Here is a 24942-nt window from a genome sequence, read left to right as displayed (position 1 = left end):
CGGGTCTGGTACTTAAGAACAACTTTGAGATACTTTCCATATCATGCTACTTTATACTTCTTACTCCTACATCTCAGAGGGAAATATTGTACTTTTATTCCAGTACATTTATTGGACGCTTTAGTTACTTTGCCGATTCAGATTATTAATACAAAATATAATCAACAATAAACAGTATTAAACACAGACTATCTGGAGCTCAGCTCTGACTGCAGCGCTGGTGTACCACTGCATTACACCTCTCCATCATCTGCTGCTGTCTGTCCGTCACTCTCTCTCTCTCTCTCTCTCTCTCTCTCTCTCTCTCTCCACTGTGACTTTAGTCTATATTCATGACCTTCCACTTCTGGGATTGCTACGGTGCCGCCGGAAATTCCGCCGGATGTCCCTCTTTTCGGCCGGATGTCCGTCACCTTCCTCTTTCTTTGTGTTGGCGTTCTAACCTCTGGTGGATTTCTGAGGACTACGGTTAACTCCTCAGATCTCTGCAGGGTAAATCCAGACAGCTAGCTAGACTATCTGTCCAATCTGCACGACTAAAGCTACAACTTTTGAACGTACACATCTTCCACCAAAACAAGTTCCTTCCCGAGGCTATTTTTCTGAAGCACCGTGTCTCCCTCCGGCACTTAGCGCCGCCCAAGACGATTGTGATTGGTTTAAAGAAATGCCAATAAACCAGAGGACGTTTTTCTCCCATCCCAGAATGCTGTGTGGACTAGTCAGACCTTCCTTTGCAGCGCCGTGGAGGAAGGTACTGTGACTTTAACTAAGAGCGTGTTGCGTTTGAGTTTTCACCTATAGTAAAACAAATGATTTTTTTTTTTTGTTCAGCACTTTGCTGCCTTCAAGTTGCCAAAAAACAAACAAACCAAGATACATGTATATGGTGCATATTCCTAAATTATTGGGGTTTCATTTATTTGGGGTTAATTGGGGCCCAGCAGCTCATTTTTACCTCGTCCTGCAAGCAGTTCAGTCCAGCCATGCTTGAAGGGCTCCTGACAGCACCATCAAATAGTAGCCCACAGAGTCATGTTAACAAGCTTTTCAAAATGAGTTCTACGAAAAACTGAAAGCGTAAAGTTTTAAAATATAAGTTTTAAGTAAAGTTTTGTATAATTAGTAAACTATCAACCCATCTCTTCAGCTTAACTTAACAGAACAGGCCCCTCACCCCCAGGATATATCAGGCTATATCGACCTGCAGTTGTGGTGCATGCTGGTGGAGGGAGGGGACTAGTACTACCTCATGCATGAATAAACACACCGCTGACACTATGCATGAATGTGCGTGGTCGTCGAGGTGAGCGTGAGTGCGTATTTTGGCGCTACAGAAACTCGACGTAGCCTACCTGTTGAGTATATGCACATGCGTTCAACAAACTCGGCGTCTCTCTCTCTCTCTCTCTCTCTCTCTCTCTCTCTCTCGCTCTCTCGCTGAATCTCCAGTTCTGCAAGAGTTAAACGGTTTTCCTTTTCCCCCAATGTACGGAGCGGCTACTGGAGGTTGCGGCGCGGCGGCAGCGGTAGCGGCGGCAGCGGTAGCGGCAGCGGCAGCGGCGTACAGCAGCGCACCCAAACCCGGCCAACTTCACAACAAAGCTGCCACTAGGCTACTACACCACAAATCAGCCATGTCGGAGCGAAGGAGGATCTCTGGATATGGATTTGACAGCGCTTACTCCTACTGAGCGCGAGTGTGTGTGTGTTAGGCTATGTGTGTGTGTGTGTGAGGGAGAGGGCTGCTTTTTTTTTTTGTTTGGTTGTGTGGATATATCGCCTCCATGGACGGGCAACGGGGCTTTTACGAGATGGAGAACCCGGCAGAGAACCCCAGCAAGGCGGCGGAATATCTAAAGGAGCTGAATAAAATCATCAAGACCCAGCAGGGGCTCCTGGAGAAGCAGAGGGTCCGGATCGAAGAGCTGGAGCTCCAGGTGACGGAGCTGTGCAAGGAAAACGTCTGTCTGAAAGATCAGCACCACCGGCACCTGGCCACCTGCAGACTCCAGCAGGGGAACCACTCCGCCCTGCTGGGAGCCATCAAGGAGAATGTCACGCAGGAAAAGTAAGTTCTAGTTGTTAATCTGTGCCACATGGTCTTTTTTGTGTGTGGTGTTTTAAGCAGGGCGCTGTCAAGGCTATAGATCTCTCCTTTGTGACCACCACATTTGTTTACTTCGTGACTGGAGAGATCCGTGTGTAGCCTACAGTATACGTGTCATTCATCCCCGTCAGGTGGAAACCACGCAAGCAAATCAGATGCATACATTTTTTTCAATTATCCGTGTAATTTCTATGTCGTCAGGGATTATTTTCAGTCTCGCACACAGAATACGCACGCTTCACACGACTGTCGCGCAATACAGATCCCGTTAGGAGCACTCTGGAGTAAAGCCTATGCCAAAGCATGATTTTTATATTCTATCAGGTCATCACGGTAAAAGTCCGGACCAGTGGGTGTGACTTTGGTTGTGTTGTGACAGGGGAGATAATCGCACCAGCTGTGGCGTTGTAAGAAAACAGTGTTACGCATCTTTTGGTCCGGGTGACTTCTTGGGGCGACACATACTATGGGTGGGTAGCTGAACGGGCCTATAGGGCAGAGTTATAGGTCAGGGGCCCTGCCTCAAAAAATAACCACGAACGTAGGCTACACAAAACGATTCCAAATTACCCAAAATGACTACAGAGATGAATGATAGAAAATATACACAACACAAGCAAAACAATTACATTTAACATCTACAAATGACCCCAAGTGACCCCAAAGACACACAAACCGAGTGAACATAAATGCACAACCACCACAAAAAGACGCAAAACGAGTAAAAAGTTGATTCAAAGCAAACACAAAGTCACAAAATGACTAAACATAGACTCTTGGAGACTCTACATTGGGTGTCTTGTTCCTCTGTAGACAGGATGGAACAATATACTATAATATGTCTGTGTCCAGGGGCCCCTTGGGTCAGGTGCCTTGTCTCAATTTTTTTGTTGCTGCTAAAAAACGATTCCAAAGAGATGCTAAATGACCACAAACGTAGGCTACACAAAACGATTCCAAATGACCCAAAATGACTGCAGAGATGCTAAATGAAAATATACACAAAACGACCCGAGAAAATGTACATTTAACATCTACAAACGACCCATAATGACCTCAAAGACACACAAACCGAGGAAAAATAGATGCAATACCACCACAAAAAGATGCAAAACGAGTAAAAATAGATTCAAAGCAAACACAAAGTCACAAAATGACTAAAAGTAGTCTAAATTGGGTGTCTTGTTCCTTTGTAGACAGGGACGGGGGGCTCTAACATGTGTCCAGGGGCCCATTTTGGCATACTCCGTGCATGACAAGTATACGCTGGATATTTTCTGAAGACATTGCCAGGGAATAATGATTTGATGTACAGTCAATAAGTACAGCCGCGTTGACTTTGTCTTGTTTTCCTCAAGAGCTTTTTAATTTGAAACAACGTAGTTGCATTGGAGAGCAGCCGAGCGCTACTATCAGAGTTGATTCAGAAATGTTCCATCAAGGCTGCCAAAACATGTAAGGTTAATTGTTTAATAAAGGAAAGTATCCACGCAAGAACATGCAGTAATGTTCTACTGCACGTAAACAGAACATTATAAAGCTTTTGGATCACATCGGTTCCTCATTGTGGTATTGTTTAATGTTTTATCCGCAAAAGCAAGCAGACTGCTTGAAAGCAGCTTTACACCAGTGGTGGAATGTAACTAAGTACATTTACTCAAGTACTGTACTTGAATACAAATGTTGAGGTACTTTACTTGAGTCTTTTCATGCCACTTTCTACTTCTACTCCGTTACATTTCAGATAGAAATATTGTACTTTTTACTCCACTACATTCATCTGTTACAGCTTTAGTTACTTTACACATTAAGATTTTTGCACACAAAACACATGCAGTTTATAAAATATGATGTTTTAACTAGCCAACAATCACCATGGCACTTCAGTACAGTATACATGTTATTTTTTTGATATTCTCATAAACATACAGTATTCCATGTTTAGAGCATTAGCAGAAATCCTGTAGTAGGCCATATGGATACAATCATATTATATATTGATTTGCCCTGATACAGGATAATGTAATTTATCAAACACTTTCTGGTCCTCCAGCTCCGGAGGATTAGCTGCTTTTCTCAGTTTTATTTTGATGTCAGTTGAATCTGTTTGGGTTTCAGACTGTTGGTCAGATGTTAGTCTCCCATAGCCAGACCTTCCTCCACAGCGCTGTGGAGGAGGGTCTGGCTAGTCCACACAGCATTCCGGGATGGGAGAAAAACGTGCTCTGGTTTATTGGCATTTTCTTTAAACCAATCCCAATCGTCATGGGCGGCGCTACGCGCCGAGCGGAGCCAAGGTGCCGCAGCAAAATAGCCTTGGGAAGAAACTTGTTTAACAGAAAACTCAGACTGGATAGATATCGGCGACATCCAGCGGAATTTCCGGCGGCACCGCAGCAATCCCGGAAGTGGAACGTCCTCGATATACACTAGTCAGATTACATTATTCAATTCCATTCCATTTATATTTAGAATGTCAAATCATAACAGAAGTTATCTTGGGACACTTTACAGATAGAGTAGGTCTAGACCACTCTCTATAATTTACAGAGACCCAACAATCCCCCCTGCCACACACACACACACACACACACACACACACAAATGCAGCTATGTGCATGGCCAAGAATGTTGAACGTACAAACTCACTGGATGGTATGGACATCTACAAGCTGTGAAAAAAATGACTACAGGTGGCTGCAAACTAACACAAAACCAGATCTATTCTGACAGTCTGTATTGACTCCTATTGAAGTCAGTACAAACAATGAAAAATCAACAATGCTCATCAGCAGCAATACTGAGCACTTGGCTACTCAGCATCCCACCAGTAGGTGAGCGAGAAGGGAATTGTTACCATCTTTTTTTTTGGTTTGTATTGATTTTAACGGAAAAGACCATTTCTACCGCAAACAGTTGTGTTTTTGTGTTACTTTTCCTCCGCTTGACATTGTTTTCCCCCAAGATTATAGGTCCCTGAGAAGATTTTCTACCATCCAGTGAGTTCATCTTCTAAACATTCTTCCTAACACAAATTGTATTCAATCCGATTCAATTTTATTTAGAGTGTCAAATCATAACAGGAGTTATCTCAGGACCCTTTACACATAGAGTAGGTCTAGACCACACTCTGTAATTTACAGAAACCCAAACATTTCCCCCCAAGAGCAAGCATTTGGTTCGACAGCGGCGAGGAAAAACTCCCTTTTAACAGGCAGCAACCTCGGACAGAACCTGGCGACTGGCTGGGGGGGGAAGAGGAGAGAGAGAGAGAGAGAGAGAGAGAGAGAGAGAGAGAGAGATAATTGATTTCTATTGGGATTAGGGCTGCATCTAAGGATTATTTTAATTAATCTATATCCACGACTTTCCACTTCCAGGATTGCTCCGGTGCCACTGGAAAATCCGCCGGATGTCTCTCTTTTCAATGTCCGTTTCCTTCCGCTATCTTTGTGTTGGCATTTTAAACTCCGGTGGATTCATGAGGACTAGGCATGGGCCGGTATGAGGTTCTAACGGTATGATAACCTTCAGCAAAAATACCACGGTTTCAGAATCTGTACTGACAGTTAACTCTGGTCTAAAAATGTGTGTCCTTTTGGTAATATAGCACTGGATTTAACATTAAACTAAATATTACATGATCTTATTGCTTTTATGTAAAAATATATGGAGAGAGAGTGTGTGTGTGTGTGTGTGTGTGTGTGTGTGTGTGTGTGTGTATGTGTGTTTACTTTGGGCACACACATAAACGTTAGAGTGCTGATCGGGCCGCATTTTTCTGTCCGAGCCCGGCCCGCGTCCGACAGAGCAGTAACCAAACCCGACCCGAGCCCGACAGGCATTAAGATATTTATGTCCGAGACCGACCCGAGCCCGACACAGTTAAAATCTCGTTTTTTTCCTCATACTAATGACACATGTACGTTTGTTTACGTGGAAAGCTTTTATTAAGCAACTGTAGGAAGGCATTCGGAAATGTCAACAGATGAGCGTATCAGCGCACACGGGGCAACAAGCTCACGTTAACACAGGCGCTGAGAGTACAGCAGTGAGTACAGCCAAATCATTATTGATTTGATTCAGAAGTGTTAGGTGCATAGTACATTTTCATTATATGAGTTCGCAGCTGCAGGAAATACGTTAACATACATGAACATAAGTTGAACAGAGACAATTAAATGATGTGCAGAATAGTGCAGCATTTTTGACACAAACAAACATGCTGAATCCACACAGTAAACCAATTCAGTCTCAGTCTAGCTCACTGTCATATTGAGTTGTGAAATTACTTGTTCTGGATGCATGAGGCCCTTTGCAATCAGCTTTGCACTTTGCTCAGTAAGTTATCTCTAACAAAGCTAACGTAGCTAACGTTAGCTAAGAGCTAGCTAGAGTGTTTATCAGTTAGCACAGCTGACAGCTCACTAAAATAGAAGCTCAAAGCTAGGTTAAAGCTAACGTTAACACTGCAGTGTTTCTCAGTTAGCACGGCTGACAGCTAACTAAAAAAGAAGCTCAAAGCTAGGTTAACTGTCAGCTTTCTGGTGTAATTTCCTCACTGTATCGTGAGCTCGCGGTAGACTTAACCCGCTTTGGGTTTAGACAACTTGGTCTGAGCGGCATTGCTGTGCCTCACCAGTTAGCTAGTTAGCTAGCTATCAGTCCGAGCTCAGTTCAAGAAGTGGCGGCCAGTTTCTTCAGCATTGCTCACGACACGAGATGGATGAGACAAGTGAGCGGAGCTCGTTCTAAGTTTGTCTTGCCGCTGGGTTGTAATTTGTTAAAGTTCATTTAGCTTGGTTACTAATTCAACCGCTACGTTTATTCTCTTCGGAAATGTGAGGAAGACCATTTCATCCATGGGGAGACCACTTTACGCCCATTTAACAAAATGACTCCTTATTGGCCCGAGGTCGATAACGTGTGTCGCGATTCTGCCTTCTCACTCCGTGACACAGGTTCATGGTTCTGAGTGTTGCGATTTCGGTTTCATATCGCATATCGTTACAGCCCTAGTCTTTTTAGACGTGCAGGAAGAGTTCGGAGGTTTCATCTCCTGCAGCCATCATGCACAGGTCTGCTCGCACTAACAACAGGAGGGGAGGGCTGTGATACCTTACGCTGCACATTGGCAGGCAGAGGGATTTCTGACCGGCACTTTCTGTCCGCGACGACTTACAGTAAAACTTATATGGGCAGTAGTGGCCTAAAGGTTAAAGAAGGGAGGTCGTCGGTTCAATCCCCAGACCGACAGGATAAAATCTGGGTGGGGAAAGTCAAAGAGCAGCGCTAGTCCCTCCCTCATCACCACCACTGAGGTGCCCTTGAGCAAGGCCCTTAACCTCCCAACCTCTCCAGTGGAGCTGCTCAGTGGCCAGCAGATCAGACTGTGGTTGTACTGGGCAGCTTCCAGGTATGAATGTGGAACTGTGTGAATGTGATCAGGTCGTCGTTGCAAATGAGAATTTGTTCTCAATCGACTTACCTGGATAAATAAAGGTTAAAAAAAATAAAAATAAAAACAGCTCATACCGCATATATAACGGAAAATGTTAGTGGTTTTGAAACCGTGACTTTTTAATACCGTGGCATACCTTAAAACCGGTAACCGGCCCATGCCTAATGAGGACTGTGATTACCAGCCAGCCAGCTAGCTAGACTATCTGTCCAATCTGGGTTTTCCGTTGCACTATTAACAGCACCGTAGCGCCACTTTCTACCTATATATAGTATAGCTGTGACATCACAATGGTACGGAAGTCCTGATGGCTCGTTTGGTACTTTAACAGTATAAATATAGCACCTCGACATGCTTTATAATGAAAAAAGACATCTCACTTTTTTACAATATGGGACCTTTATAAATTAAAGTACTTTATCACATTGATGCCCTTAACTCCACCATTGCCATAAAACTGTCCTGCATTGCCTGCACTGGTCCAATACCAGAGATATTAGAGGGATAAACGATCTGGCAAAATCTCTTACGTTTGACACATTTCTATCGTCTTAAGTGTGTACCCATGCTGTGCCTGTGCCGTAGTTCCCTTCACTCCCTCCATCCTCCTCCTGCCTGCCTGCCTTAGTGAGTATGAAATTGCATCATCTCCGGTGGTGAGTGATTAGCTCTACAGTCTTAACGGATGGTTTTGATGATCCCAGCGCAAGTTGTGACGCCACCAGTTACGCTGATGCTGAAATTACTGCCTTCACAAAATGTATTCTTGCTCAGCAAAGATGCATGTACAGCAATTGCCTGGTTCTGTTTATTTGTGCCGAGTGCACTACTGTAAGGCCTTTTTAACCTATGACATCATTATCATATTTGCTCACTCACCGTTTGTACAGGGCTATAAATAGTTTTCAGTGCGGAGCAGAGGCTGGGAGCTTGTCTCTCTGGATTTTCCATCCTAGTGTGACCCTTAAACACCTGAATGGCAAAGCACCTAGATTTGTGTTTGAATTTGTCTGACAGTTGAAAATTAACCGTCCTGCTAACACTGGCGCATTTACAGAAATGTTGATTAATGTGCAGTGTCCTAATCAGATACAATAAATTAATGAATGTAATAATAAATAACATGGTTTGTCGCTGTGGTTAAGAATCAAGCAAATATTTTTTAGTTAAAAGCAATTCCTCTGCACACACACACACACACACACACACACACACACACACACACACACACACACACACAGCTGAGAGGAAGTCCTGTCCCTTGTGTTCTGTCAACAGTTGGGCCACGTCAGCTGTTCTTTTTGTGTTGACCGCAGTCAGCACACAGCCCTGGCCTTGACTTGAGGGCCAATTGGGGAGCTTTGTTCCTCCCAGGCCCTCTGACACGCACACATACACACACATTATAATGTTAGTCTATCACCACGCAGCGAGACAGGTCACCCTGTTACACCGGGTAGTCAGGTAAGTGAGTGAGAGAAGGCTGCTCAGAGATTTGAGTAGATTTAAGAGTAGCGTTTCTGCTTTGATAAAGTGGAATGTTGTTGCCACCACCAGTGTGCTTTATGAGCTAAGCCACTGTGGTAGGTCTGCTATTCTGTGTTTACTCTGTGCTTTATTTGGCTGTTAAAGTTCACAACTGACACAAACTCACACAGCTCTTATCAAGGTCAGACTGAATGTGTGTGTTGGTAGATATAGAGCCTGGAACAGTGCAATGTAAAAGATTCCTTTGGCAGTTTGGTTTGAAAACATTTGCATCATTAGTGTTCATGATTACTGAGTTTCATGCTATAACGCTAAAGACTGGGGTCTGTGAAATCAAAACGCACCATTTGTTGGCTTGGCTGGATTAACTATTTAGGGGGACCAGGGCAAACGTTTGGTGTTGGGCCCCTATTGACCCCCCCCCCCCCACCTTCCACCCTCTGTGCAAATGTATGTACTCTCTTGTCTCCACAATGTACACAGCAGACTATATATGTCGGCTTTATTATAAGCCCAGACACCCAGAAAGCAACCAGTACTCCTGTGCTAGAGTAATTCTAACTGACTTCAGGATTTCTGTCATTTAGGTTGTGCTAATTTGATTAGACAATATCCAAAATATTGTTTGTTGTTTAACATATACTAAAATAAGTCTCGCCGTACTTGATACTGTACTTTGTCCCACACAATTTGCCATTAATCAAAAACCAGTAGTCACACAGAAAACCTGGTGCTTGTAGAGTTTTCCTGTTTGGTAATCCAGCCGCGGTATAGGCAGCAGCCTAGTAGTTAGTGAGGGCAGTTTGTGATATAAAGATTGCCTGAATCCCCTCACTTAAATGTCCCCAAACAGCTTTACATTTATTAGTTAGATACGATTAGATATGAAACACATTAAATTATGTTACTATTCTGAATCATTGTACCCTGAAATAACTCACAAAAGGCCCCCAAAGCACTTAAAAAATATGCAACTCCCTCAGCCCTACTATGTGGCCAATAGGACCGGGCAGCTCACAATTTGTAAAAATACATACATACATTTGTAGCATTACTTTTACTTTTTTGTCATCCTTTATTCACTCATGTGAGGTGTATCAGAACAAAGTGCTCCTGTGTTACCTTACATTACATAAAAAGAGCAGTGAGAAGCTTTCTGGAGCATATACAGTAGCTGTTGTGGAGCATTTAAGTCATACTGAATAAGCTGAACTGTGCACTTCTTGCTCAGGCAGCTCTCCATCACAGTGGACACAATCACAAATAGACCTAGAACAAACCATACCAAGAGATATTGTTTTCAGACCTGGACTCAAGGCTTCATCCTTTCAGGTCGTAGCTGATAGCCATCTTCACTTTTCCCTCTGTTGTGTACTCTGATGTTGACATTTGAAAACTTGACCGACCGGGTTAGCAGAGTCAGCAGGAGAATGGCAAGTTGATCATAGCCACATGCCATCACCGTCAAATGTCAACCACATAAAGCACAACTAATACTTTTAAAATGGACAATTCAGCATACATTTTGCAGAGCTTTGGAGACATTGGAGAAGTCTGCGCCTTCTACGCATGTACTGAGAAAGTGCAATGTTTGCAACATTGGAAACATTGAAACTGCCCTGTCCAATTATTTAAGAAAACATATTAAATAGGATAGAAAGAGTTGTACTTGAAATACTGAAAAAAAAAATGGGATTGCTCTCAGAGACTGTCCTCAATACGTGAAATACCTACTTTTTTACATGCACTAGCACAGAGAAGCTCCAATTACAACACACACACAGAGAGTGTGAGAGTGGGCCACTTGCTCTGTGCTTATTGATAATCTTGTCGCAGAGTGGGAGCATGGAATATTGTCTACTGCAGCAGAACGGTACAAATTAGAGCTCATTTTTTTGAACTCATGCCAAGAAGTTGTTGATCTATGAGGCACGAGTTTAAAGCTACCCTGAGTTGTTGGGTATTGTTTTGTGTACAGTTAACATTTCTTATGTATTGTGTGTAGGGTAGGGCAAAAAAATATTGATATGGCAATATATCGTTGTCGTTCTTCGTGGGGTACCAGAATCAATAAGCTGGCACCAAATGTTGATATTTTAATTTATAAAGTAAGCTGCTTCAATTAGAGCTTAGATCTGGCCCAAAAAATCGACCCGACCCAACCCGAGCCCGTGCACGTTGTGTCCGAGACCGGCCCGGCCCGACACATTAACTGGAATTATGAGCCCGAGCCCGATTTCAACCCGACACTTTTTTAATCCGTGGGCCGTTATAACTGACGTTCTCAACTACAATTCAGAGTTGTTTGAACTCAACGCATTTCTCTGTGAGGGCTTGCTTCGCCCTCATGCTTGGAGAAGTAACAAAAGAGGACGTTGAAGGCTGACTATCATCTTTTCTGCCACGGCGAGCCTGCTTCATGTGTCTGTTCATCATCCAAGTCCCCGTTTTATTTGCTGTCAAAAGGCGAGCCTATATAGATAATATTTCAGATTATGGCATAGCTTTCTCCCCACCCAATTAGGCTAATAAAGTAATGATTAAAAAAAACACAAATGCTTGATCAAGGGCACGGCTCGGGCAGAGAATCTAAACTCTAGCTTCAATTAGATTTCCCTGCTCCCAGCGTTGCTAGTTCATGGCTCCTCGATGTGGCGCTCAACACACGAACATAAGTTATTGAGCCAAAGAGGAAGAGAGAAGATGGCGGACAGCAGTTTGAGAAAAATAACAGATGCCCCAGCCTTGTTTAAGTCTGGACCTATAGTTGCTCTATAGTTATAGCTCTATAGTGCTGTTTTCTAACAGTTTGGACTTGCATTGGATAAAGAGAGAAAACCTGCACTTAACCTTTAGACGGGCATTTTGTATTCACAGTTAGACCGAAACCGTGATGTATCATTATAGGATTGTCTAACAATATATTATCGCAGAATTGCTGTATCATGATATTATTGGTATCGTGAGCCATGTATCGTATTTTGAGGTACCCTGTGATTTCCACTCTATACTCTATATCTATAATTTATTAAGCACCACTGTTCAATTACCTATAAATTGCTTGCCGTTAGCGAAAATTGTGTAGAACATTATTGGTATTCACTGGGCGGGATGAGATCAAACTATTCTACCCCCTGGCACCGCCCATGTGTGAGCAGATGATAACATTTTTGCTCTATGATCTTACCAAGTGTGTAAATGGAAGCCATCTATCATTGAGCTGGAGCCATTTCTCTGCCAGCTGCAGGACCTATCTTTTGGAGTGGCTTGACCAGTGCTCATCTATTATATTATATTGGATACCTAAAGGCTCATTATGGAACAACCTGGAATTGCAATTTCATCCAACGCAGTCAGTCAGTTATCATTGACACAGGCGTGGAGCTACAGGTAATGTACATGTAGGTTATGGTAGGGTTCACATTAGGACTGGGCAAAAATAATCGATTATCCAAATTAAAAATCTTTGTTTAAGTGATATGATATCGATTCATAACATCCAGAAATTGATCTTTTAATACGTGCCTTTTCACCATGGATGTATAAGTAAAAACTACTTTAAACAAACCTTTTGAGGGTCAATTCTTAATGTAAACATTAACCTGGTGCATTATAAGAAATATTTGAGGGTTGCTTCTTGCTTGTACAATTAACAGCAGAAGTTCTATGAGAATCTCTTTTATATCCAAGTCAAATTGGTACTGTAACTGATATTCCCCCATCCTAATTGATATTGAATCTAATTGGAAATGTAATCCAATCAGGTCACTGTGAATCGGAGTCGAATCAATTTGGGAAATCATTGGTGATACCTATCCCTATTTCACAGGCCAGTGAGGAATGCAAGTTGATTGTGTCAGCAGGGATTCCATTTTCTCTTGATCATGTGTTCCATTAACATGATGAAGCTGCAGGTGATATTTTGTGGAGGACATGATATATTGCTCAACAGTGTGGTTCCAGAAGTGAAAATCTCATTAATTTTCTCCATAAGTATTGTGGTTATTAGCCATAATGTCTAAACCATCCAGGGTAGACTTACCACAAGCTGCGTGATTGTGAAACAACAGTTTCTGCTCCTGTAAAAGCCACAAGTCTGTTTGAAATCAACTTTCTTTTTAGAAAAACATGTTTTAATCGCGATGTCACGGAGAAATACTACACTACCCACAATCCCAAGCTTAACAGTGATGCCGTTGATTGGTGGAGCTCGCTGTTACCGTGGAAATGTTTACCGCACCGGCGAACCCGAGAACGTTTAGAGCGAGCTGCTACCATTGAAGTCTATGGTCGTTTCTGTACACAGTCTTGTACCTTTGCTTCTTCTTCCTTTTTATCAAATGTTTTATGGTCATGATTCCTCTCGTAGCTGGTTGACTTTGTTCCAAGCTTGAAACTCTTTATATAAGTAATTTCTGAAACGTCGGAGATACGGAGATATTGAACAGGCAAAATCACTGCTGGAACCAGAGCCGTTCAAAAAGTGGGCATTCACTGTTGAGCTCTATACACAAAACATGAACCCAACAAATGAGGCAAGGCTTCTGTTCTACAGGGTGATGAATGTATGTTGAGGCGTTAACACAGGCATATGCCGATGTTTCCCTCTTCTTCCCCTCCCTCACTTCTCCCATGAGAGAAATGAGCTCTTTTGTTTGCAACTGTTTTGAACTTTGACTAAAAGGAGTCAGAGTAGCTGTCATCATTGAACAGAACCAAGTTTCCTCATGAACAAGCTGTTTTATGATCATCGCTTGGCACGTTTCTGTCCTGTCAGTTGACTCTATGTCTCGCAGCACCACCAGACCTCAGCTGTCACTCTGCCCGAGGCCTGCAATATTTGTAGGGCTTCAAGATTAATCCCATTACGCAGACACTTTGACAATAATTCCGACACTTTTGCATAGGCAAGGAGATCTGCTGCATCAAATCAAGTGCTCCTAGTTTCTCACCAAAGTTGCATCAACAAATGACGGGCCTTCATTGTCCGTCTCTAATAACTTTCTGTCTGTGGCACTCAGCCTAATTTACATTAAATGATTGCCCATTACATTACCTGCAGCACCATTGTATATGTTTCCCACCTGCCCTGACTTTTCTTAAATACCTATTCTGCACATGCCGATATTGTTATAATGACCGAATAGGAAACCAAATGGATGGGTTTGGGGTGCCCCTTTTAGATTGCAGGAGTAGCGCCACATAGTGTTGGTACGCCCCTCTGACTCTGTGGCAATACTGTCATAGACTAACGTGCATTTTTGAGTTTGTTATCAGATACGTGTTAACTATCTAGTATAGTAGTATAGTTCAGAATATCTAGAGGTCAGTTACTTTGTTAAATCTCTCTCTGAGATCTCGTGAGTCTTTCATCTGGACATTTTCAATCAGTGTGTTATGGAGGCTAGGTCTAATGGTGGTTTGAGGTGTTTGAGTCCTACCAACGGCATGTCTTTTATATGATATTATACATCAGTCTGTCAGTCTTTATGGGGATGGGTAATGGCACAGAAAGCTGTCTGACTATTCGTTTTTAAGTTACCTATTACCTACTTGTGAAAAAGTAAAAGCTTTTCAAATATTTTATGATATCTACAGGGGCGTAGCACTAAATTCTGGGCCCTGTAGAAAGGCATTTTCTATGGGCCCCTCCCCGCATCCACAGCTATTCATTCTAGTATCTTTTTGGGCCCTCCTCACATGAGGGCCCTGGGTACTCAGTCCCCTTTTTCCCCCCAGTCCGACACCCCTGGATATCTACATAGTTTGCGTTTAGGGCCAAAAGTATCCTCCGGGCCATGAAGCAAATATGGATGTATCGATAACACAGAGAGATGAGTTCCATTTCATTTCACATCATCCTGCAGACTGAAAACTAGAGCTGCTCTGGAGGCAAAGATTTTCCACTCAGCTTATAGTGGGATCCTGTGGGTTTTTCTCAGGCTTTATCAGAGGTTGAGTATCTGGTAAAGGGTGGCTTAAATTACACCAGCTCCTTTAAGTCTCTTTATGTCATTTTTACTAATACTCATGCTTTTTAAAAATGACTAATGTAATATGTAGGGGGCACGCATGTGTCATCATTTTAAGGTGAATATGTCATTAATAGGATATTTATACATACATTACCACAGAATGATTTGACTATTTTGTTACTTAATCCCATGCATTTTAAAACACACAAAAACGTGTTTGTTGAACATACTAACAGCCACACAGTGACGATGTTATCATACTGGTGTTTAGCAGGGAATGTGGGAATTGGACATACACTTCACTATCTATGGGCTATCTGCTCCTGGATTTCCAAACAGTCCAACATGATGGCTCGTCTGGAAACTTTTGCTTATTTTATGAAAATAGTTAACTGAAATGTGTTTCTGAAAACATTTTATGCGAGAAATAAGCTATGCAGCTGTTGAAGCCGTCTTCATTTAAGATCAACGTAAACAACGTAGAGATCACGTACCTTAAGTCGTCACTACATGTATGAGTCTGGACAAACATGGATGTCAACTGCAACTTGACTAGTTGGCGGAGGCATACAACGGCGAGGCAGTTATTCTAGTTTGCGTGAAAAATGCTTGAAAAATAAGGAATTACCCAAAGGTTGATTGTGGAACTACCTAGACTTGAACAACACAAAGTACAGCTACAGCGTGGTTTATACTTCTGCGTTAAATCTACATCATAGTTACGTACTTAGATACGTGGAGACACGGACCCTACGCAGTAGCCTGACGTGCACCTCTCGAAAAGAAATGTACTCTAAACTACACATAGAGGCAACGCACGTCGCTCAGCCGTGGCTTGGTAGCGTTGCATTTCCCCGTACTCATTTCCTGGTTCTCCTTTTCCATAAACAAGATGAAATCAAGGAGAGGGTTAACGTTTCCTGATACAGATTTCCCACTGTGGTCAGAAAGAACAGGGGAGACACTTTGTTTCTCTCACTATGACTCCAGAGTCGCTATTCGCTCCGTAGCTAATCACCGTCACTCTCTCACTCGTTCTACCACACACTCCCCACACGCATACACACATGCCGGCCCTGCTAAGTATAAACTTCAGGCCACTTACGTAGGCTTCGGTGAAAGCTGTGCGTGGAGCCTCCGCAGAACCATGAATCACGCTTAAGGCTGATAGCAATGTCATTAGCTATTTCTGGTTTTTGGTCATGACTCAAAAGTGCAAATTCGGAATGTCTGGATTCCAGCTAATTGGAGATTAAACTCTTTGCAACCATCTGCAGTTGCCTGCCTAATCAAATAAGGGTGAACCTCAATCCTCAAACTCACATGAGTGGGTAACTAATCCATTTTCCTGTTCCATTGCTGTCGTGCCATTGTCCTAAATCATTCATGTCTTTGTCATGATACACTCAAAATGTGTGTCATCCAGACATTATATTTGTCTTCCTAGATGTGTGTCACCACATCCATTATGAGTCATTGCTAGGCCTCAAGATGTAGCATGAGGTAGGCTAATAGGAAAAGCTTCTCTGCAAACTAATTAGGCCCTGCTCTTGCCCTGCATAGGGTAATCCATGCCATCCATCCAATGTAACATGCAGGCAGCCAGCTGAACATTTCAAACACTCTCCAAAAGTCCAAGGACTCTCTTATTGATTAAATGTCCCTGGATTGTCTTTTTCTCTCTCCAGTCTGTTAGAATTATCTGAAATAGATCAAGCAGTATCTATTTTATTTTTTAACAAAGTCGAGACATGTGGGGAGGCATTTATAGCGCTTTCCAGAAATTCTTCAGTCGAATGCTAAATAGCAACGGTCGACAGAATTCTTGTTTTCATCCTCTAAAGAGTTATAATTGGCATCTTCCAAAGCAGTCAGTGACGCCGGCTTTATTATAGCAAACATCTGCAGTTTAAACTTCACGTATTTGCTCGCTTCCCGGGTCCTGTCTTTGCCAGCTGCACCCTTACCTCCCTGAGTGTCAAGAGCCCAGATTTCTTTTGCAGCTTCTTTGTAGGTGAAGAGGTCTTGAATACGTTCTCAGGATAATGAATGCCATGTATTGGCGACAAGCTCCTCGCAGCTTTCTGTGACAGATGAATGCAATTGGTTGTTTTACCGGCTGCAAGATCGCTGTGACTCATCTCTTCTTTGCTGTTCGCTCCCAATTAAATCTCAGTGATGAAAAGCTGTGGTTGACACCTGTAACTATAATTTATACTTTACTTTATAATGGTCCATACTTACATGGACATTTTGTATATACAAATGAGGGAGATACAAGCTGACAGGACTGTGTCAATGATTACCATAACATATTCGTAAATAGCCTACTGTAAATTACATATTTAATTGATGGGATACATTCAAAGACATATGATGTGATACCTAATTGGATTTTTCTTTCTATATTGACAGATTGCTATAATATGTGTCTATTGCAGGTAAATGTGGTTGAAATATCCTAATATTCACATGAATATCAGCTTACCAAGACCGTAACCTGAATCCTCAATCTGTGGTAGCGATGATATTAATCTATTTTTGCTGTTTTCCAAACTAGAGCTGCAAACATGAATCTATTAGTTGTCAACTATTGGTTGCCAACTGTTTTGATAATTGATTAATCGGTTTGGGTCATTTTTTATCCAAAAATCTGATTGCAGCTTCTTAAATGTGAACATTTTCTAGTTTCTTCACTCCTCTGTGACAGTAAACTGAATATCATTTGAGGACGTCATCTTGGGCTTTGGAAAACATTGATCAACTGTTTTCACCTTTTTCTGACATTTTTATAGATCAAAACAACTGATCGTTGTTGTAATAATCGTTAGTTGCACCCCTAATTTTAAACCCGGCATAAATACCAGAGCATAAACCAAGAGTAAATACCTACAGGTACAAGGACTGAATCACCCTTTGTTTTCGACTAGTCTCCGGTTCTTGGCTGGTAAATTTCAGCTTGCAAATGAGCTGCACCAGTGACAGCCTCTTTAAGCCAAAGGTCAAGGAGCCATGTGATCAAAGCTTGTCCCTGGAGGCTTTCCAATGATGGGTCTGAGCCCAGGACTAGTGGAATGAAGTTAAAAGCTAGCCTCCCAACATCCTGGACATTACCCACACTGCTGTTTGTGTCATTGTGAAATTAGCCTTTGATTAATGAGTATCATTTGGTTTAGGCCAGACTCCATGGTGTAGCGCTCCATGGAGCTATGTTCACTGTGCTATTTATCAAGGGAGATCTGACAGCCTGAGAAAGGAGGATTATCAACCCCATATTGCTTGTTCACTATCCATGTTTTAGGTTTAAAGAGTTATGTGGTGATGACATGAAGGTCTAATTTCAATTTGAACAATTATTTTAAGGTGGGTCAGTTCTCTGCTCTCTTGTTGAGCATTTGCTTTCAGCTATTCTGTGGGTACTTTAACCCAAAAGGCATTAGAGACTGAAATGTTAGCAAGCAGCTTATAACATATTACACTCATGCATTGATTATTTACAAAATGTCTCCGCCGGAGTCGGAGATGACGAAGAAACAACAGAACTGGAAAACCCTCCTGCTTCCCTGAAGTCACCGGTTTGGCAACATTTTGCCTTCCCCGTGAGTGAGTTATGGAAACAAATAACAAAGGTAAAGCATGTGGGCTCCGATGAGACTCCACTGTGCCTTCATATACACCTCGTTAAAGTAATGGTGCATTCAACTGCCCCCTCCAAAAAACAACAACTGAGAAACTGAAACTGTTTTTTAAAGTACCAACTCTGTGTAGTTGCTCTAATTTTGGAAATGCCTTACCTGTTGTAAAAAATGTTTAAATTGAAAATTTAGTTTAATCATGACCTTTAAAATTGTAAGAATCAAATCGTGACACCCCTATATGCCACACAAAAAAACATTGAAGGCCTTGGTTTGCTATTTTAGACATGTTGTTCAGGTTAGTAGCGGAAAGCTTCCGAAGCCTGGACTGGAAGGGGGTGGGTTGTTGCATCAGCAATTAAAAAAACTTTATGAAACTGACTTAATCAAGTTCTCAACATTGACCAATCTAAAGAAGTCTTAGTCACCTTATGGACACCTGGACACTTGGTGGTTGTTTTGCTGTAAACACAACATGACATATTGCATATTATATTATTATATTTAACTTACAAAGCCATTATGGCAGGTGTTAATGACCAGTTCCCTATTTACACATCGAGCAGATATGTAGCAACATTACCATTTATTTGGAGTCGTGTTTCTGGCCACTCAACAGATGACCCATTAGTCCATTATTCACTCCGGACTCCATTAACTCCTGAGGAAAACATATGGCTGTCAGCTGCAAAATGTGACTCTGTTGTTGAGCTAATAGCTAAAATGGTCTGCTGTTTTTTAGTTCTGAGACAAGTAGCATACAGTGGGGCACGAAACAGTAAAGCTGCAGGCCATAAAAGCAAAACAACAACCCCTTTTGCATTACATGTAGCATTTGACCCATTTGGAATAAAAAACATTGTTTAGTGCAGCATTGACTTCCAGCAGTCCATATTAAACATCCACCAGGAGTTGTGCTCAACTGTCATTAATTCTGTAATCAATGTAAATGATCTTTTGAAATTGTGGCAGGGAGGTTTGTGTATCAAAATCCAACCGTGTATCAGGGGCGGCGCCAGACATTGTAAACATTCGTGGCTTAGCCCAAACCTTGGGGGGTCCGGGGGAATGCTTCTTTTACGGTAGCTATATGCACTATTTGCCATTTGATAACAGAATGCCTGAAAATCTGTACATCATTTAGGAAAAAAATGATAGTTGTCAAAGAAAAGAATCCGCCCCTGATCAGTATTTACATTTTCTTTTATAACTCTGCTAAATCACTGCTTACGGTATGTCACTGTGCAGAACCTGCATATCTTTAATATTACAGCCACAGCCAGACTGCGGAAGGATATCTATGTGTTTGACACTGGAGAGGAAATGAAAGAACACTAAGGCATTTCCTATAATCTCCTGTCATGTCATGACGTCAGGCGTTTTATTCAATCCCCAGTCTTTCTGTTGACAGATGTGGCTTCAATCCCAAAGGTACCCACGCCACACCACAGGCGGGCTGCTTTGGCCAGTCTGAACTGCAGTGAACTTATAAGTCCAGGCCGCTGCTCTAGATTTAGGCACTAGCTGTCAGAGGGATGGGATTATGGCAGCACCTACAGCTACAGTTGCATAATACTGTGACGTTGTTGGTAAAATGCTACGGCCAGCTCAGGAATTACAATTTGCTTCTCATTACTCTTACATTTTTATTTTTGCTTACTGTATGCTTTTTCTTTTAACGAAACAGACATTGTTTTTTGAAATATTGCACCGGTACATATTCAGGTTCTAGAAAAAAAATGGATGTAGCATCAGGGATGTTTGTGGAGTGCCATTTTTAAGCCAGGAGTTTGCATTATGGCTGTCACCATGTTGGTATTCTGGAGCCACGGTGGAGCTTGGGAGGATGACGTGTCTAAGTCAGTGTTTTTTATGGTTTTAATGGTGCCGTGCTAAGCTAAACACAAAAGAGGGATTCAGTCACCGATTTTCAACCCTTCTGATGCGTGTCATCCAGTGGAGTTTTACTGGCGGTTAAACGCAGACCTCCGGGTACTGGTGGCGTTCGTCAGCATGTACGGCAATACACCGAGCTGGTTGAAGCTACTTTACCAGCTAGCGATAGCTGTAGCTAGCCAGCTTGGTTGGCATAATGCTGAACAAGACATTTCTAGGCGACCAAAATGTTCCAATTAACTTTGATGAAGTGAAAACACACAGTGAGAAGGTTAAGAGGCAAATATGGACACCCAGAAACAAGTTCAGGTCTATTTAATGTCCACAGTGTTAGCATGGTTAGCATTGCTAAGCCTCTGTCCTGATTGACAGGTCCTAAAGCAACCCCTGCTTTTTCGTTCTATTTTAAAATTAGAGATGCACCGATAGACCGGCCGGTGACCGGAATTGGCCGGTTTTCACGTGCTCGGCCATGACCGGCGAGCAGCAGGTCAGTCTGACATATGCCGATTTCATGCCGGTCAACGCTACAATTAACAGACAACAGAAGTTATACGAGTTACAGTTCTCAAGGACGCACGCACACACGGACGCGACAGCACAGTCTCTTATTCCCCTTTCTCAACTTTTCCGTCGTGTGTCGCGCGTACCCGTTCGCGGTGTGAAGCGCGTGTCGGCGCTATTCTCGCACATGTAGGGAACCTCGTGAATTAACCTGCAACATGGATGTTGGATGTGAAAAGAAGGAAATGGTTCTAACGTTGCACTTTAGATGTGTGTGAATTTCCCACACCAGGACTCATTGATATAGTTCTATTTTATAGTGATCCATTATCTGTTCAAAAAATGTTCTATGTTCCGTGCAAAATGTTCTATTAAAGAAAAGATAGAAAATAAATACTTGTGTGTGCTGTAAAGTGGTTTGAAAAAATTAAATCGGAATCGGCTAAAATCGGTATCGGCTGGCCTAACTCAAAGAAAATCGGGAATTGGAATCGGCCTAGAAAATTGGAATCGGTGCATCTCTATTTAAAATAAATGGGAACAAAATTTACAAAGTGAACATCATGTAGTATTGAAGAAGACTTCAAACTATCGATTGAGACCATAAACTTATTATGAAAATGTTTACTGAGGTAATAAATCAAGTGAGAAGTAGGCTCATTTTCTCATAGACTTCTATAGAAACAGACTTCTTTTTGGAGCCATTAGAGTCGCCCCCTGCTGGAAATTAGATAGAATGCAGCTTTAAGGCACTTCAGCATTGGCTTCACTGGTCATTTGAGTCCGACTGCCGGCAGTGCCCGCCCCGCCGATTCAACAAGTCAAATCGGCCAAAATGAAGGCCGATGGCTCCTCAGACGGACGACAGCACGGAACACACTGAACAGACTCGAGTCACTGACCTCGCCAGACTGTCCAACGGCCGATTATCGGCTCTGTGTGTCCAGGCTTTAACACAGAGGAGCAGATATAACAGTATTACAGCTCTCTGGCACTCTGGCTTTGATTGACAGGTGTGGCAGGGAAATATACATAACTTTGGTAGAGGAAAATCTTCAGCCAACTGTTCAAATATTATACGTACAGTCAGGCTGTCTTATGTAGACACAAAGATAAGAGCAAGACTGTCTTGAGACTGCTTTGGACCTTTAAACCTTCTTGAAGCTGCTGTGGAGAAGAGAGATTCAATCTTTAAAGATTCAGTTCATCCCAAAGAGCATCACTCCTGCTCGTCCTCTGTCTGCTTCACTCTCTGTAACTGACTAGGAACCACTGACAGACGTCTCGGACTGTTGGATGTCCACGCCTGTAACTTGGAAATATAATGAAACTGCAGGGGAATGTGGAGGCATATTTTATACAATGTCCTGCTCATATTTGGATATGGGAATTTACTTATATCACTTCTAAATAAACGCTTATCTATGAACTACTGCATCTTGTAAAAATTGCAACCACACAAACCATGTATTTTAGCACTTTTTGTATACCTCATTCAGGCTGTTGTCATGATACATTCGTACATATAGTACGGAAGCACTGTAATTGGTATGTATCCAACGCATTTTTTGCTGTATGCACCACATTGGCTGTATAAGAACGCTCTGGACCGTGTAGGAGTACTAATACAGTTTAAGATAAGTATATAAATATAAAAGAATATATCATACTAGAGATAAAATAAGAAAGTTTGATAACACATCATCAGATACGGTAGATGTTTAAAATGTAACCTATATGGTGACTCCCTCATGCACGCCTTTTGGTACTGCAAAGGAATTAAGAAGATTTGGGAGCGCATAGAGATTTGGTTATCCAAGTATACTAACAGAAAAATCATGTTCTCTCCAAGAATGTGTATTTTTCAAGCTATAGAGGTAATAAGATATCCAACTAGCTGACAGACACTTTTTTCCTCTCTTATCTTTAAAAAACTAATATTGCAAAACTGGAAAAATAAGGAAGCACCTTCAATAGAGAACTGGAAGGCCTTAATGAAGTATTACCTGTGTATTGAAAGATCAATGTCAGAGGACAAAAAGCCAATGGAGCCAAATGTATAATGCCCTCTAGAGCATGTCTTGTGTGTGTGTGTGTGTATGTGGGTGTGGGTGTGTGTGTGTGTGTGTGTGTGTGTGGGATCTTGAATGAGGACCAGCAATGTGCGGGGTGGGCGGGCAAATGGGGGCGGGGGTGGGAGGGGTGGGCGGATGGTAGGGTGGGTTAGGTGAAAGGGTGGGTCGGTATAATCAATAAGTTTTGAGGGAAGCATAGTATGTGTAATAATAATGTGCTTTTTTTCATTGTTGTTGTTTCGCCCTTATTTGATGTACTTCCTGGTACCTAATTATGATGACCCACAGAAATAAAAAAAAATAAAATAAAAAATGAAGCCGTGGAGCAAAGTTCGCCTCCAGGGGAAAACAAAAGACTTTCACCCAGGAAACGCGTGTTTGTTCCCGGGAGTGTTTTAATCCAAACTACTACTACTACTTTTTCCTAAACTTTTTCCTTGGTGCCTAAACTCAACTAGCAACGTGCGCTGTAGCCGGCCCACAGTAACGTTTTCTTGGGTAAAACTCAACTACCTATTGCCGCTGATACGACTCATAGCTTACGGAGCTCTGTAGTCGGCGTCACGTGACCAGCCGGCTCGCCTTATTTCGTAGGATATCATACGAATTGGTGTGCATACATTTTCGTACGATATCATACGTACGTACGTATGTCAACCCGTTCATGAGAATGCGTTGCCTCATTACATTTTGACCCTGCTTTGTTTCTTGACTGTGAGGGTTCGACACCTGTATTCATCCCTATGACATTGACCTTTTCCTACTTTTATTTAATTCTGGGTGAACACCGTATGGTTTCAATACTCCAATCTGATAGGGCAGCCATGAGCTGAATAAAAGTGCTGCTCGGGTAATGATCTCTGGGCTCCGCTCTGAGGCTACTGTGCCTTTCTTCTGCTCAACTCTCTTCGCCGCAAGCTATGTGTGTATGTGCGTGTCAGAGATAGAGAGAGTGTGTGTAGCACCTATACACTGAACCAGCTGCCCCCTCCCTGTGATTGATAATGTACCTCATTATTTGTGCCATTTCATCTGAGGCTTTCAGGGAAAGCTTCACACTGGGACTGTCTGTCTGCTTGGAATACCTGCTAATGACCGTGCAAAGGCCCACCTCCCCTCTGACGGTGGGCAGCCACACAGCAGAGTGCCAGCAGCCCATAAGTGCGATGTAAATACTGTGAAAGAAAAATCTAAACACTCAATCTGCAGAGAAATGCACACAGCCCATATTCAGAAACTTTAAATGAGGCGTCAAGACACCCGTACGGTTGTGACTATACTATAATTAGGTAGAAAGTAGGGCTGGGTTAAAATAATCGATTCTTTGTTTGAGTGATCTGATATCTTATTAATAAAATCCAGAAATTGATCTTTTAAATTATGCATTTTCACCATGGATGTGGTCAGTTCTTAACTGCATGAGTTCTTTGAGAATCTCTTATATTCAAGCAAAATTGTTATTGTATCGAATCGGGACCTTCTAATCGATTCAGGAAGTCCTTGACGAAACCCAGCCCTAGAAGAAAGTGTGGATACAGTGCCGTTGCAGTCATTCCCCAGCTGAAATGTGGGCGCAGAGACACTAGGCTCGTTCGAGATGAACTGCGCCTCGCCTGTTAAGTGGACGAGAGCAGGCAGCAGCAGTAGGGGGCGGAGACAAAAATCCGCTGTCAAGTTGGACAGTTTCCAGCAGCCTTCAGGCTTCAACACTATGGTCCGATTCTGATTTAATAAAATGTTATCAGACCCATATAGCTGCTCCTACACAGTCTCCAGTTGTTTTAATTATGGCAGAGTA

The 24942-nt window shown here is 42.4% G+C and overlaps 1 protein-coding gene across 1 annotated transcript in view; it reads left to right on the top strand.

Moving 5' to 3' along the window:
* The first annotated feature begins 1569 nt into the window (after positions 1-1569).
* LOC144517448 (uncharacterized) overlaps positions 1570-24942 on the top strand; it is a 59384-nt gene continuing 36011 nt past the window's right edge. Inside the window, exon 1 of the mRNA XM_078249579.1 lies at positions 1570-2071. Coding sequence (XP_078105705.1) covers positions 1788-2071 — 284 coding nt within the window. The 5' untranslated portion in view covers positions 1570-1787. The remainder of the gene's footprint in view (positions 2072-24942) is intronic.

This window comes from Sander vitreus, chromosome 4 (assembly GCF_031162955.1).
Source record: "Sander vitreus isolate 19-12246 chromosome 4, sanVit1, whole genome shotgun sequence".
Classification (NCBI taxonomy): Eukaryota; Metazoa; Chordata; class Actinopteri; order Perciformes; family Percidae; genus Sander; species Sander vitreus.
Note: the sequence above shows the minus strand (reverse complement) of the source record. Positions and strands in the feature narration are given on the sequence as shown.